This window comes from Panthera leo, chromosome B4, assembly GCF_018350215.1.
Source record: "Panthera leo isolate Ple1 chromosome B4, P.leo_Ple1_pat1.1, whole genome shotgun sequence".
In the NCBI taxonomy this organism is placed as follows: domain Eukaryota; kingdom Metazoa; phylum Chordata; class Mammalia; order Carnivora; family Felidae; genus Panthera; species Panthera leo.
In genome coordinates this window covers 78,463,931-78,480,038 of record NC_056685.1, presented here as the reverse complement: position 1 = coordinate 78,480,038, position 16,108 = coordinate 78,463,931, and the positions used below count along the sequence as shown (strand labels likewise).

Genomic DNA, 16,108 nt, shown 5'->3' with positions numbered 1-16,108 from the left:
CAGAGGATGCTTGCTCGGCCTGTGAAGGAAGCAGAGGTAGGGGAACAGTGAAAGAGGGGAGCCACGTAGGCACAGAGATCTTTCCCTACTTGAGGAACTGTGAGCCTTCCCAATACCTGCCACGTATTCAAGACCAAAATGCATTCCAAAAGCAGGCAGGGACTGGCTGCCAGCTGTAGACATGAAGACAGGAGAGAAAAAAGTCACCCTGCTCTGATCGTCTCAAACCCTTCTGAACTGCCTGCTCCCCATGCCTGCTTATTTCCTAAAATCGCTTCAATAAAGTGTCACCGAGCTCTCTAGGTCTTGGTGGAGTCTGTGTCCTATCTCACATTCTGGGCAACATTGGACCTGGTGTTATCCTGGAGCACTTGCCTTCCACCCACAACAAATCCAGGGAAGCATCCTACTCTCTGTTCCCAAGCTCTGGTCCTGGGCTCCAGGGAACCCAACGCATCATGGCAACATAGTCTGGTCTACCTAGGGGTGGAGGGGGAAGGCTCTCCAGTCTGGCTTCTTGGTGTCTTCAGCACTGTCTCCTGGGCCCACCTCTGGGACTCTTACCCGAGGGTGGAATGGGAATCCCCTTTTTCTGACATCATGCAACAAGACCCACCCCACCCCACCTCTGCCTCCCACCATTGCCCACAGCCCCTTGTTATACCCCTGACATCCCCAAGCCCTGCTTGCCCTCCCCATCACTCTAGGACCCAAAGTTAAGACTATGAAAAAAGGAACTGTGTGAAATGTCACAGTTAAACCAAAACTGTGGGGTCCCAATCTCCTAATTTACAGGTGGAACCAAGAAGTCATAGGCATATTGGCAGGAGCCTGCATTCTTTTTTTAAATGTCTATTTATCGTGAGAGAGAGAGCACATGTGGGGAAGAGACACAGAGAGAAGGAGAGAGAAAATCCCAAGCAGACTCCATGCTGTCAACACAGAGCCCCCATGAGGGGCTTGAACTCACAAACTGAGATCATGACCTGAACCGAAATCAAGAGTGGGACACTTAATTGACTGAGCCACCCAGGTGCCCCAGGAGACCCCCATTCTTAACCAGGCTTCTCTCCACCAGAGCAGCAGAGCATGGTGATGTCAGAAAGAATAGGATCGAATCCCAGCCTACCACAGATAAGCTGTGTGGTTTGGGGTACTTTAATTAAGTCCTTTAATCACTCGGCTCCTTATTTTCCTCATCAGTAAGGCAGAAACTGCTTCACGACGTCATCATACAATTAAATGAGATAATGGATGTAAGGCTTATGGTGGTCCCAGCAGACAGTAAGCACCCCAATAAGTTGCTATTATTATTGTTGGCTTGATTTTGACCTGGAGAACAGCCAGTGAGGGAGGGAAAGACAGCTGGCCCCAGCGGAGGTCTCACTGATGGAACTGACAGAAAGGGAGGAAGGAAGAGAATCGGGGGGCATTTCAAACATCTCCAAAGAGCTGTGACCTGGGTGCTGGGGAGAAAGCCTGTATCCCGCATCCACTTGAACAATTCCTGAGGGCAACAAATGTCCCCAGAAATGTCCTCAGGCCAGAGCAGACTCTGATCTACCTCAGGGAGGCCAGGGACGGTGTGAGGAGAAAAGGCAAAAGAGTAGTGACACAATAGTATTGATCTGATGGTTGACCACAATGCGTCCTTGAGGGCCCAGAGATTCTTGGGGAGAGCATCCCTTCCTCTCCCCTCCTCAAGCACAAAGCATCTCCTCTGGAGTCCCCTGTAGGCCTTTTTTTTTTTTTTAACTAAATGGGCCCAAAGACAAGAGTCAATGTCAGGAGCCCTCGTGGCACTGAGTCGGAACCAGTACCCGCCTGGCCTGAGCCTGTTTGTGGAAGCTTCCCCCACCCCAAATCCTCCCTCCCAGAAAGCCTCTAGGATCACCTAGGAGCCCATGATGAGCCTTGCACATCAGCAGAGAAGCAGAAAAGCAGCCTTGGGGAAATAGAGCATCCCCAAGCATAGTTAATTTGGCCTCTAGTCCTGGGGCAACCGGAGGGTATAATTCATCCCCCACATATACCATGAAGTGACGTAAAGTCCCAACTCTCCCTTTCCTTGAGGCTGAGACACCCAATATGCCCACCGTCTGTCTGGCTGGCCCCTTTCATCACCCCCATAAACGAGGAAAGGGGACACCAGCACTGCCCACTGGCTCCCTCCCTTTGCTCTCTGCTACCCTAATTATCCACCTTGGTACTTAGCTGCTGCCAACAGCCCAAGCTTATAAACCTGTTAATGGTGGTTTGGGCTTTGACCCTGCCCAGCCCTCCATCTCCCACCAAATAAAAGGGCAGAAGCTGGGCTGACTTGGTAACTCGCACCACCCGCTCTCCGGGCCAGCCACCTCTCTGCCTCTGTCCTGCCATGTCGTGCCGCTCCTTCCAGCAGGGTTCCAGGTGTGGCAGCCGGAGCTTCAGCTCGTGCTCAGCTGTCCTTCCCCGGATGGTCACCCACTACGCAGTGAGCCAGGGGCCGTGCCGGCCCGGGGGTGGGGGGGGCCTCCGTGTCCTGGGCTGCCTGGGCTCCCGGAGTCTGTGCAACGTGGGCTTCGGGAGGCCCCGGGTTGCCTCCAGGTGTGGCCTGCCTGGCTTCGGCTACCGCACAGGGGCCGCCTGTGTGCCCTCAGCCTGCATCGCCCCCGTCACCATCAACGAGAGCCTGCTGGTCCCGCTCGAGCTGGAGATCGACCCGGCCGTGCAGAGGGTGAAGAGGGATGAGAAGGAGCAGATCAAGTGCCTGAATAGCCGCTTTGCATCCTTCATCAACAAGGTAATAGGCAGGCCCCACACTCTGGGGCTGTGGGATGCAGAGAGCACCTTGTGTCAGGTCCAGGCAGGCAGGGACAGACCGGTGATGGAGAAGCCACAGTTGATTGGCTCTCCTGAACTGTATGACCGCTAATCGTTGAAAGCTGCTTACATCAGGCTCAGCACTAGACATCTCTGCCTGCTCGCTCGTTCTTTTTTCACGATGTCATTTCTGTCTCTGAATATTATCTGGTAACATCACCAAGGCTGCCTGAGGTCAGACTACAAGAGGAACTTCCAAACAATGACAGATACTGAAAAGAAAAACCAAGGAGGTAGATGAGGCTTTAACAATAGAGCCACCTTCTGGGGCACGTGGGTGGCCCAGTAGGTTAACCATCTGACTTCGCCTTAGGGCATGATCTCCCAGTTCATGGGTTCAAGCCCCATCCTGGGCTCTGTGCTGACAGCTCCGAGCCTGGAGCCTGCTTTGGATTCTGTATCTCACTCTCTTTCTGTCCCTCCCCTGCTCACACTCTGTGTGTGTGTCTCTCTCTCACACTCTCTCTTAAAAATAAATAAACATAAAATTTACGAAAAATACAAGAGAGCTGTCCTCTGAGTGCCTGAGCTGGCGCGAGACCCTTGGGCCTGGATTTACCACCAGCAAAGGCCCAGGGTGAGGAGAAGACGGAGAAGTCAGAGCTGGGAACACAGGGAGCTAGCTGTCACCAAAGCCTTGTCTCTTTCGTCCTCAAAGCCACAGCTCTAGAAGACTACAGGGAATAATGGTGTGCTGCCTTTGAAAGGCACTGAACTGACCAAGTGGAAGTTCATGCAGCTGCCTCCGTACCTGTCCACATACCCCAGGGAGGCTCTCGGGATGACGATACATGCCAGGGGCTGAGCCAGCGTTTCTGCTGACCCCAACGTGTAGGGCAAAGAATCCTGGGTCAGCAGTCGGGAGGCCAGGGCCCTGGTGTCGGCCCTACTCCCGCCTGACCCCCTGAGGCCCCGTGCAAACCTCTCACTTCCCAGCCTCAGGGCCCTTGCTGCCCAGCAGGGAAGGGGGCCGTGATGGTGGAGAATCAAAGGTGGTAATACACATAAAAGTGCTCCAAAAAGAAACTTATTTCAGTAAATGGGAACTGTTACACTTACAATTTTATCTTTAAACCTCCTTAGGTTCTGGGCTCTGAGCTTCAGCAACATCACTCTACCTTCTGTAGGTCCGGTGACCAGAAGTAGGGCAACATTTCTTCCTCTGCAGGTTTCTTTTGAGGATTGGATGCCGTCTTCCCTCTGCCAATGGCTAATGGGGTGGCAGTGATCAGCTCACCCAGCTCCTACTAATCTTGGTTTCCAAGCCACCAAAAGGGAGAAGCTGAGCCAGCAGATCTCCCCATTGCTGTGACAGGGACACTTTTTGGATGCAGCCACGCAGGGTGCAGCAGAGTCGGGGAAAAGAGCTTAGAGCCCTAGAACGAAGCCTTTAATCTGACCTCCCTGAGTGCCCCTGGGCTGTGACCAAAGAAAGCCTGAACTCCGAAGCATAATGTCACCAGCTGACATTAGTAGGAAGATTTCTGAAGTGCTTCCCATATACAATACCAAGCAGGAAGCTTAGGACCAGGATGTCTCAGCCAAGGTTACCAGGCTAGTGGGAGATAGGCAGGCAGGGCTGGAAGGGGGACCTGTCCCAGGCCTCTTGGGACAGTAGCCCTCCCATGACAATATGCAACCCCTGGGTGGAAGGTGGGGGGGGGGGGTGTCCCATAAGCTCCCCGAGGCAGGGGAGAGATGGAGATATGCTGTGGTGCCAGTCTACGCGGAGAGCCTCATCTGAAAATGTTAGCACACTGGCAGCAGTGTGTTGGGAGTAAGAGCACACGCTGATCCCACTGCCCATCCACCCCACCACCACCGCTGACTCTCTCCCAGCCGTGGTCCCCAGGCTCCCTGCTCTCCAGTGATAGCCTGTTCTTGGCTACAGGTGCGATTCCTGGAGCAGAAGAACAAGCTGCTGGAGACCAAGTGGAACTTCATGCAGCAACAGAGGTGCTGCCAGAGCAATATAGAGCCCATCTTTGAGAACTACATCAGCACCCTGCGGAGGCAGCTGGACTTTGTGGCGGGGGACCGGGCCAGGCTAGAGTCAGAGCTCGGCAGCCTGCAGGACGCGCTGGAAAGCTACAAGAAAAAGTGAGTATGGCCCACTTTCACCCTGCCAGGGGACCTGGAGCAAGCTACATAAACCACCTGGGCCTCAGTTTCCCCATCCACAAGATGAGAAGCCTAAAGCTTAGTTGATTAGGTGGAGGAACAGTGCAGTGGATAAGACAGGCAGGGCATTTAGACACGGCAGAAGCTCTGAAATGGTGTTTGCCTTCACCACCCTTCCCACCACCTTCCCTCAGTTAGGCCCTCCTCACGTCTATGTGATACAAGCTCTTTCTCCTGCCTTCTTCCCACGTTTCAGGGCTCTGTTCTACCACTCGTCCTGCCTTATCTTCCATCAGTCCCCATTCAGATCCGGAACTACTTCTTATTCCCCGAACAGGCCCCCAAACCCTCTTCCCTCCAAACTTTTCCTCCCGCTGTCCCTTCCCCCTGATAGGCCCCTCTCGGCATCTCTTCGGACCACATCCAAGCTAACGCAGCCCACAGTTCCTCTCACTCCCCGACACTCAGCTCCCGGACTTCCTGCCCACAGCTGGAAGCCACCACCCATCGGGGCTCCACGTCCCCAGTTCTTGTGGTCAAGGTTATGTAGACCTGCTACACTCGCCCTCCCTGAGGGCAGCTCCTGGCCTGACTCACAGGAGAAGGCAGCTGAGAAGCAGATGTTAATTAAGGGTTTGCAGGCTACTAGGTCCAATGCCCGCAAGAGGCTTGAGGCCCAGATAAACTGCCTCACAGGTCCTAGGTGGGTCTATCCAGGTCTAGGGTCCCATGGGACCACATGTTGGGGGGAGGGGGGTTGAGAGAGACACATTTCCATAGACAAGAGGCGGTGAAAATACGCTCAGAGCAATGGTTCCTAAGGGATGTGGATCAGTGGAACGGAGCCACATGGGGGACACTTGTGCTACAAGTGTCAGTCATATGCTTACTTGGTGCCAGATGCTGTGCTGATCTGGCTCCTTCCCTCATGATACCCCAGTCCGGCACAGATCCCCATGCACCCCCACCCACAGCAACAATAGGGTACAAGGCAGAAAGAGAGAGGAATACCCAGAGAGTGAGAGAGCAGGCAGGGCCCAGGGAAGCTTCCCAGAGAAGGTGCCATTTGCTTGGGGCCTTGATGAAGTTTCATTCCAGTTGGGTCTTCCAAAATGGGAGTCCAAAGTAGACCCTAGGGAAGGGGAAGGGACAGGAGCAGGTGATAGGAGGACCAGAGTGTGCCAAGTGACACAGGACAACTCAAGCAGACTGTGACAGGTGGGACATGGCAAGGCCAGCCCTCTCAGCAGGAGCAGTGCCTTTCTCGGTGGGTAAGACACAAGATGGTCAGGAGACATGGTTTGCATCACAGGATGAAGACTTTGGATTGGGAAGGTGGGGAAGCATAGGAGGAGTTAAATGGTGTTAACTCACAGCAGCTCTATGAGGCCGCACAAGTGTTCCTCTCTTGCTGTACGTGATGAATGAGAGGCACCAAGAGGCCAAGTCCCTTACCCCAAATCACATGACTAGCACCTGACTGAGCTGGGGCTCACACCCAGGCAGCAGACTCCAGCTTCCGGTGGCCGTGCTAAGGCCAAGCTCTGCCACCAAAAGGAAGGATGGGCGTCAGGAAGCAACGTGAAGCTTTTAATGGATCAGTGTCGCTCATCAGACTGAGTCATTCCAGCCAGACTGAACCTAACCCTGATTCCACTGCCCAGGGGGGCACTGAGTGGGCGAGGAGCTCCCTGGGAGCCTAGAGGAAAAGGTCAGGCTGTCTCTCCAGCTCTGGTAAGTGGGTCATTGCTACCTCTGCAAATGAGCTGCAGGTAGAGGCCAGGCTCCGAACTCTCCTGGAGGGGAGGGGCCCCGGGTCGGCTGCAATTTCAGTGACTGTAGCCAACCCTCAGAACAACTGAGAGAGGACAGCAGAACCAGCAGCAGACAGCCCAGTCTGCACCACCTTCCCAGAGGAAACAACTCTGGGACAAAGTGGGCTTCCTTAGCAGCAAGATAGAATGCAGGTAGCCTTAAGAAGGACTTCCCAGAAGATGACTGATCATAGGAACAGGCTACTGGGGAGCAGGGAAGGAAGTAAACATGCAAAGTGGCTAAAAAGAGGCTATGATAACAACCATCTGTTCTGAGTGGCTGGAAGAGCCAGAGGTGTCCAGTGACAGGGACTGGACCTGGCGGTTCCTTAGGGGATTAAGCCAGTGAGAGGCAGATCTGTCCCAAAGTCCCCCTCCCTCAGGCTGGATGCCCAGGCGGCTTCCGAACGGCCCCAAGACAGACTAAAACATTTCTTCCTGCTCACCCGCCAGGTACGAAGAGGAACTCTCCTTGCGGCCTTGTGCTGAGAACGAGTTTGTCGCCTTGAAGAAGGTGAGGGAGGGCGGCACAGGGAGAGAGAAGGCCCCCGGAGCTGGCCCAGCCGGCCTTGCCACACTCGGCCCCTGACCGTGTCCAAACATGCCTGCAGCCCACCCACCCACCCCCAACAGGGTCTCTCATCCCTCAGCCCCCGGGGGCCATCCCCAGTGACCCTGGGAAACAGGAAGGCCAGCCCCCACCCACTTCTTGCAGAAAGGCAGAGATTGACCTGGCCTCCACCTCCCAACTCATGGGGGCCCAACCTGGCTAAGGGTTGTGTCTACACCTGCCCAAGAAGCTGGAGATATGACGAATGCCAAATCAAAAGCAAAACAAGAACTCTGCCTCTAACCACAAAAGATAAAAACAATAGTGATGGTTTTTCAGACAGATGCCTAGGTACTTTATGGCCCATGCCCTGCACAGTGGGCTTTGAGAAGCTGCATTCAGGGCTCCTTCAAAATGCACTCCCTCAAATCCTTCACCCTCAGGGTGCCGGGCCCAGGCATGGGGTCCTGGGACTGGGACCCCTCCCCCTATCCTTGGCTCTGTCCCCTTTTCACTTCCACGTGGGCCTACACATGGATCCCACACTGCCACCAGCTTGCCTGGGAGGTGGCCCAGTTGGTGGACGGGGTGGCCTTCGCATGTTCCCCCGGCCCCAGGTTATGGCTGTCACTGCTCTGGCTGCAGGACGTGGACACAGCCTTCCTGATAAAGGCTGATCTGGAGACCAACGTGGAGGCTCTGCTCCAGGAGATCGACTTCCTGAAAGGCCTGTATGAGGAGGTACCCACAGCCCCGCTGCCCGCAGGTGCTCAGTCGGGGCCAGTTCCGTGGGCAGGACAGAGTAGGGGAGCTCCAGCAGGGACGGCCCCGGGCTAGCTGACTCCAAAGTAAGATGGGGAGGAATCAAGCAGACAGCTTATGAGACCCCCAGAAGACACAGGGCCGAGACCTTGGCTCTTAGGTCTACGTAACTAGAAGGGGAACAAGGAACACGTCGGTGATAGAAGGCTCGGGACAGCCTTTCAAAGGGCTGTGCAAATCTGCTATGGGAGGATCGGAGTTGCTTCCACCTCTCCCCTGCCCCCACCTTTATCCTCAAAACGCTCACACATTCCCATCTGGGGCCCCTACCCCCAGGAGATCTACCTGCTGCAGTCTCAGATCTCAGAGACCTCCGTCACCGTGAAGATGGACAACAGCCGGGATCTGGATGTGAATGGCATCGTGGCTGAGATCAAGGCCCAGTATGACGACATCGCCAGCCGCAGCAAAGCTGAAGCCGAGGCCTGGTACCAGAGCCGGGTGAGGCCCAGGCAGGGCGAGGCCGGGGGTGGGGCTGGGGGACCCCAGACCCCCTCTCCCCCAGGAAGTGAGTGAGGAGATAATGAAGGCAGAGGGAATCCCATAAACCCAGTTCCTGTTGTTCCTGCCAGGCCCCAGGCCAGGGCCCTGCAGAGCGTGTGGGAGGGGACCTCACAGACAGCCCAGGCCTGTCATCAGGGTGTCAGCGCACCCCAGCTTTACCCACCCACGGACCTACTGCAATGTTCCTCTAAGCAGCATTCAAGAAACGCTAATTGGCAATGACTGCAAAGAGGGGCTGTGGGCACTAATGGCAGGGCAGGAGCCGTCATTAAGGCGGCCCCAGACTTAGGGAATTAGGGGCTGGCTGGGAGGGAAGGGGATGCCCCCAAGGGCAACTTGACTCCACAAATATTTTCATGTCTTTCTCACCTGCCCTGTCTGAGAAAGGCACCACGCACTCATTCACTCATTTATTCATGTAGTAACTTTATTGCCATGCACTGCTCTAGATGCTGGATTTCAGCAGAGAACAGAATAGACAGCAATCCCTGCCTTCATGTCACATTCATCCCAGAGGCAGGGGCGGGGTGGCGGGTGCAGACAAGAAATGAGGTGAGTAAGTACAGTGGATGTACGTTAGATGGTGATGTGTGCCATGGCGTTACTGAGGCACGTGGCACCAGGATGATGCTAAGAGTCACACCATCCCTGTCCTCAAAGAGGTTACAGAAATAGACCATCCACAGGTGACACGGAGGCTCTATGTTGCCATCAGGAACACAAGCTCCTTCTAGCTTTTTATGCTGCCACCCTTAACATGGCTTTAATCCTCACTGTTGCCTCATGTCCCAAGAAGGCTGCCGTAGTGCTAACTTCACATGTTCATTCCAAGGAGGAAAAAGCACACGGCAAAAGAAGCATGCTGAATGAGTCATCTCTCACTTTAAACAGCTTTCCTGAAAGTATTACCCATAGAATTGATTATGAAAGGGCCAAGAAATACTCTCTTAACTGGGCTCACTGCCACCCCAAACAAAAGGAGAGTTCTGCTTGAAGAAGAGGAGAGTGGATATTTTTTAGACAGCTGCGGGCTTTGTCACAACAGCCAAACAACAAAAGAGCCAAAAGAGAGTGATATGTGCTTATCACTTGTTTTGCCTTCTCTATGCAAAATGCTCCCATCCATTATGTGCAGAAAATCTAAAGTTGGCTGCTTTTTTAATCTATAGGTGTAGTCGATAAGACATTATTCAGAAATTGAATTCAGAGTTGCATAGGTTTAAAAAAAAAATGTTAAGCCAAAGTAGGAAGTAATATTGCATTTCGTCTTCAATTGTTTTGAAGGAGAATAGACAAAAGTACTCACCTTGGTGGTCTGTCCTCACTCCCAGATGTGTTAGGCATCCCAGGCTGAGCACAGAAACCCCTTCTCAGGTCCAGAGGGAAATCTAATAGGGAAGGAGCCCTCAGCAGACCCCCGGGGTGGGGGGAAGATGAGCCACAGAACAGCTAAAGAGAGAAAAGGAGAGCTTGGAGAAGCATTTAATAAGGCTGAAGGTTCAGGGCTGGGGAAGGAAATAAGGAGAAGCCCAGAAAAGGGCCAGAAATGGAAAAAGGAATGGGGGAGAGAGCAAGCATAAGAATCCAGAGAGCCCTGAGCTAGGAAACCACTGGAGAGACTCAGGACAGTGAGAAGGGGGGCTGTGAGGCGCTACAGGGTGGGTGTTGTGGCGTTCTGACCTCCCCGGTCCCGGCAGTATGAGGAGCTGCGGCTGACAGCGGGGACCCACTGTGACAATCTCCGCAACCGTAAGAACGAGATCCTGGAAATGAACAAGCTGATCCAGCGGCTTCAGCAAGAAACTGAGACCGTGAAAGCCCAGGTGAGGCCAGAAAGATCTTGTTTCCAGACCCCCGTTAGAGGCTGCCCTGCTGGCTGGTCGGGGGGGCGGGGTGGGGGGGGGGGTGGGTCCACTCTCCCTGGGAGCATCTCAAAGAGGCCATGAACTTGTGCCACCCTCGCTTAAGAGGGAACAAGCTCTTTCCATGAAAGCTGACCGACAGCAGGAACAGCCTCGGGAAACAGCGAGTTCCCAGCATAGGCTAGGCAGCCTTTGGTCACAGATGAAATAGCAAGGGTGCTTCACTAGATGGGGGCTTAGAAAAGATGCTCGCCATGGCCCCTCCCTACCCAAAGTCTCCAGTCCTAGGATCCTACAATTCATGACTCCCAGGAGTCCATACACGTGGCCCCACTCCATTCTCCTAGGCTGGTGAAGACCAGCCAGACACTCCAAATCTATTAGCCTCTAAGAATTCGCTCGGATCTCCTTGAGGTGTTATAGATGGAACTGGCCCCAGTTCTCTGGAGTTCAGCTGTCACAATCCTAAGACGAAACGCACAGCAGCTGTGAATCTGGCACATCACCATGACTGAGAAGGAAACCTCCCTCCTCCTCCTGTGTGTCCCTTTTACTGTCACATTACTCCCACATGCATGAAGTTGCTCTCACAGCCAATTCAGCCACCCCAGCTAGTGCCCAACAGTTCCATTCAACTCTGACACTACCTACCTGGAGAGAGGGTCAGATCCCACAGGGTTAGGGCTCAGTCCCACACAACTGCCCTTGTTTCAGATGCTGATTGTGGGTCCAGGTTGTCCCCTGTGCTTCTGATCCATCAGCTGTAACTCGGAGGTTCCCATGACCCCCTCTTCAGGTTCCATTCATTTGCTAGAGTGGCTCACAGAACTCAAGAAAACAGCTTGCTTATGTTTAGCAGTTGGTATAAAAGGATATGACAAAGAATACAGATGAACATCCAGAGGGAAGAGACGCACAGGGCAAGGGAGGGAGGTGGGAAGGATCCAGAGCTTCTGTGCTCCTCTCTGGGCACGTGATGCTCCCTATACCTCCTCACGTACACCAACCTGGAAGCTGCGTGAACCCCATACTTCGGGGACTTTTATGGAAGCCTCCTCTCGTAAGCATGATCCATTATTAACTGCATTTCCAACCCCTCTCTCTTCTCCAGTGAAGGCAGGGGGGAGTGGGGCTGGAAATTCTAAGCTTCTAATCATGGCTTGGTCTTTCTGGTGACCAACCCCCTGTCCAGGAGCCATCCAGGACCCACCCAGAGTCACCTCATTAGAACAAAAGACATTGCTCTCATCCAGGAATTCCAAGGGACTCGGGAATTCTGTGTCAGAACCAAGGGTCAAAGACCAAGTATTAGAACAAAGGATGTTCCTAATGCTCTTATCACATGGGAAATTGCGAGGATTTAGGAGTTTTGCACCAGGAACTGGGGCAGAGACCAATATACATATGTTTTATTATCTCACAATGGCCATGTTCTCCCTGTCCTTCCAAAAGTCAGCCTCAGGCTCCAGGGGCCCCCAGTAACGCCTTTCTGTGCCCGCTCCCCCAGCGCTGCAAGCTGGAGGCCGCGGTGACCCAGGCAGAGCAGCAGGGCGAGGCGGCCCTCAGTGACGCCAAGTGCAAGCTGGCAGGGCTGGAAGAGGCCTTGCAGAAGGCCAAGCAGGACATGGCCTGCCTGCTCAAGGAGTACCAGGAGGTGATGAACTCCAAGCTGGGCCTGGACATCGAGATCGCCACCTACAGGCGGCTGCTGGAGGGCGAGGAGCACAGGTTAGTCAAGGCGAAGCACCGAGGACTACGTGTTCCCCCGCCCTCTGGTCGCTGGGGCTACGATTGCGCGTCGTGCTAGTCAGGGAACATCCGAGACAGTGCATAATCCACAGGCCCTTCTCCTTAACATAGTCCACAGTGGGGGCAGGAGAGGGGTGCCCCACATTCATTGACTTTGTTCTCTGTGATGCAGTGACCTTGTGCCTTCTTCTTTCCACTCCAGGCTGTGTGAAGGCATTGGGCCGGTGAATATCTGTGAGTAGACCAGCACTCCTGTGGAGCTCTGGGGTTGTGGGGGCTGATCAACCCAACAAGTACAGACCACTGTCCTGCCCAGACTTCAGAGTGCCTCCCCCACCCCCAAGGAAGGGCTCTGTCTGCCAGGAGCTCCTGGGCGGACAGAAGCTCTACTTCAGGACTGTCCAAGTCTTCGGGAGTCAGAAGTAGGAGCTGATATGCAGCAGGGCCTCGGTGCTTTGGGACCCAGACGCTGCCAGGAACCATCATGACAAGGAGACGCCTCTATGGAGGAAATAGTTCTGAAGCAGGCTCAGACAAGTAGAAACTGACAGCATGAAGTGGAGGCCAAGGCTTTGGGAAACAAGGAGAGGCAGAAGGGGGGCAGAGGGGAAGAGGCAGAAGGCTAAGCACTTTTTATGGCTAGAGTGGGAAGTCGGTGGCTGGCACGGGGGTGTCCTTATTGGTGAGTGGCAGCAGGTGGGGGGCATGGCCTGGTCTAGGGCAACGCCCTTCCAGCCACCCAGTGCAGGACCCTGAGCATCCTTCTCTGTTCCCACAGCCGTGAGCAGCTCCAAAGGCGCGGTCCTCTACGAGCCGTGTGTGGTCAACACACCCGTGCTGAGGACCGAATACTGCCCGGGGGGCACCAGTGTCCTCAAGAGCAGCGGGGGCTGCAGCGTCGTGGGCACCGGTGAACTCTACATCCCCTGCGAGCCCCAGGGGCTACTGGGCTGTGTGAGCGGGAGGAGTTCTGGCATGAAGCTGGGGGCTGGGTGCGGCTCCTCCCGCCACAAGTGTTAGCATTGCCCCAGAAGCTGCAAGCCCAGTGACAGGGCGCTAGCCCCCAGCCTGGATGTTGTCCACCGATCAGCTGAAGACAAGGATATTCCTAAACCCCTTCCTGTATTGAACACACGTTTCCCTCCTGTTTTCACACTGGAAGCCGCCCCTTGGGTATCTTTAAGGGTCACCTTTCACTTGGCTATGTGCAGAACCTGAGCTAGGCCTTGGGGGTGGACACATAAAAGTTCTGCGTTGTGGACTATCCCCTGGAAGATTCCCTACAAAGCCAGTCTCCCACCCCCTATCCCTGGAACTTCCCCACCTCCCTTACCTCTGGCTCTCACGCACTTAAGAAAAGAGAACTTCTTTTAACCCCCAGCTAACACATGCACTGTCGCAATTATCAAAAAGAGGCACCCCCAAATCTCCCATTCTGAATTCCAAAGCCAAGTGCCAGCATTTCAGGATCACTCCAGACCTGTCAACGGTCCTCTCTGGTACACAGAATCAAGAGGGGGTTCTTTAGGGCAGTAGATTTACCTGCCCGTGTGTGCTAAACTCACACTATGAAAATACATTTTTTTCCTGAACCACATCGGCAGCTGATGGGCAGGGAAATGTCTAGAACAAGGGCAAGGGAACAAGGAATACTTACTAGACGGAGAGAGTCAAGACCTCTTGACTTGACAAGAGTCAAGGACAAGCCCTTCCCCCACCTTCTGTATATAGCCCTCCCCCCCACCACCCCATCTACCTCCAGTCCTGCTCCTTCTCCCCTTAGGTCCTCTTGCTTTGGGTCTGTTATAAATGTGTTTTCCTGGCTACGGTGATGTGGGGCTGCCCAGAAACTTGGAGGCTTTGGCTCAGGGGCTGTCACAAGGGGTTGTGCTGACCCCCTCTCCCCAGAGGCCCCTAGTGCTGCATCAGGCAGTAGTATCACCCATCTAGGGAGACACCACCTCTGCCATGAGCCTCTGGGTTTGTCTGTTCCCAATAAATGGACTGTTCACAGGCGGCAGGAATCAGGATTATTCCCTTTGCCCTGTGGGGTACGAGAAGGCTGAAGGGGAACCAATGAGCAGCCTTTGGGGTCTGGGTGCTGGGAGGCTTGGGAGTGGGAACCAAGGCTATTATACAAACGGAAAAGCTACCTATGAATAATTTGCGAGTAGCCTGTGGAATAAAGGTGGATCCACACAAATCACATTTAAAACCGGCATATCCCACCCCTATAGACTGTGAGTCACTTGCCTTGTTGAAAACCATGGCCTTGTGCACATAGGCTTCCTCACCACATGGTCGCCTGCACACCTCCTAGAGAAAGCCTGTGGGCCCCTATCATAGCTACACTCAGTGGCCTCCAAGCCTTGGGCTCTGTGCCCCGCCCCATCCTGGACCAGTCTCTGTGCAGATCAAGTGATGGCCTGGGGACAGCAGTGCGGATGGGCAGCAGCCCACCCAGTGGGGAGGACCGCCTAGTCTCCTCTCCCTCCTAGGGAGCCCTAAGACCCGGAGCTGAGGCTTGGTGTTAGCATTTCCACCCTCTGTGGGGCCCCCAAACCCTTCCTGCTGACTCACTCATGCCCTGGAACAATCCCCCCACCACAATCCCCTCTCCTGAGTGTTAGGGTGCAGCTGCCCTTTCCCCACAGCCCCATGCAGAGCATCTATTCTGTGCCAACCCCTGCATTAGAAGCTGGTGATACAGAGGTGACTAAGACACTCTCTTAACCCTGGAGGGACTCTTGACCTCATTGAGGAGTCATAGATAATGAGAGGCAACGAGCATGGAAACAAGAAAAGACAACTAATGATCATGCCCAGAAAGGGGGTCAAGAGAGACGTTCACAGAGAAGATTGTAAGGATAGAGCCTGGGTGAAAGCGTAGGGCAGCAGATTCAAGAGAACACGTTCATTCACTTTTTCATTCCTTCAATACACACTTAGGAATCACCTGCTATGGGTCAGGCCACCCAGGGGTGCTGGTGACACGGTGATGAGCAAGACAGCTCCAGTCAGGGTTGACTTACTCAGCAGACAGGGTAGATACAGTTCCTAGAGCCCACAGCAGGGCCTGTAAAATGGTGCAGGCACTTTGGGAAACAGTCTGGTGGTTTCTCCAAATGGCAAATACAGACCTGCCATTCGACCCAGCAATTCCTCTCCGAGGTATATACCAAGGAGCGATGAAAACACGCGTGCACACAAAAACTTATATGTGAACACTCATAGAAGCGTTATTCACAACAACCAGAAGGTGGAAACAACCCAAATGTCCACCAATGGACAAACAGATCATCAAAATGTAGCGTATCCACACAATGGAGTATTATTTGGTCATGAAAAGGCATGAAGTACTGATCCGTGCTACCACACGGATGATCCTTGAAAACATCATAGTAAGGAAAAGAAGCCAGACACAAAGACCACGTGTTCTATTACTCCATTCCTATGAAAGCCCAGAATAGGGAAATCTGTAAAGACAGAAAGCCAACTAGTGGTTGCTTAGGGCTGGAGGGAGGAGAAGATGGGGGGCAGGGGGTGATAGCTAAATGCTTCCTTTTGAGGTGGTGAAAATGTTCCAAATTTGGCAATGGTGACAGTTTCGTGAGTCTGAGCATATACCACCACACTGTGTATTTTTAAGTGAGTGGATTCCATGATATGTGAATTATATCTCCATCGAGCTCTTTGGTTTTTTTAATGAGACCCTGGCCCCAGTCCGTGCCTCCCAGGGCATACAGCCTAGCAGGGCATAGAGACCTGGAACGGGAGATTACACATGTGAGAACTGCTGTGGAGGGGGTCATAACTGAGGGTCC

At 53.8% G+C, this 16,108-nt stretch overlaps 1 protein-coding gene across 1 annotated transcript; it reads left to right on the top strand.

Annotated features, from left to right (window-relative positions):
- The first annotated feature begins 2,377 nt into the window (after positions 1-2,377).
- On the top strand, positions 2,378-13,304 carry KRT82 (keratin 82). The gene is made up of 9 exons (XM_042946625.1): positions 2,378-2,782; positions 4,754-4,962; positions 7,251-7,311; positions 7,993-8,088; positions 8,446-8,610; positions 10,371-10,496; positions 12,043-12,263; positions 12,487-12,518; positions 13,063-13,304. The coding sequence occupies exons 1-9, from the start codon at positions 2,378-2,380 to the stop codon at positions 13,302-13,304; spliced, it is 1,557 nt and encodes a 518-aa protein (XP_042802559.1).
- The last annotated feature ends 2,804 nt before the right edge of the window (positions 13,305-16,108 follow it).

Excerpts from the sequence above, each read along its gene's own strand:
- KRT82 (XM_042946625.1), top strand. The coding sequence starts at position 2,378 with ATGTCGTGCCGCTCCTTCCAGCAGGGTTCCAGGTGTGGCAGCCGGAGC. Across the intron at positions 10,497-12,042 it reads CTGAGACCGTGAAAGCCCAG|CGCTGCAAGCTGGAGGCCGC; the intron begins GTGAGGCCAGAA and ends CCGCTCCCCCAG. Across the intron at positions 12,264-12,486 it reads CTGGAGGGCGAGGAGCACAG|GCTGTGTGAAGGCATTGGGC; the intron begins GTTAGTCAAGGC and ends TTTCCACTCCAG.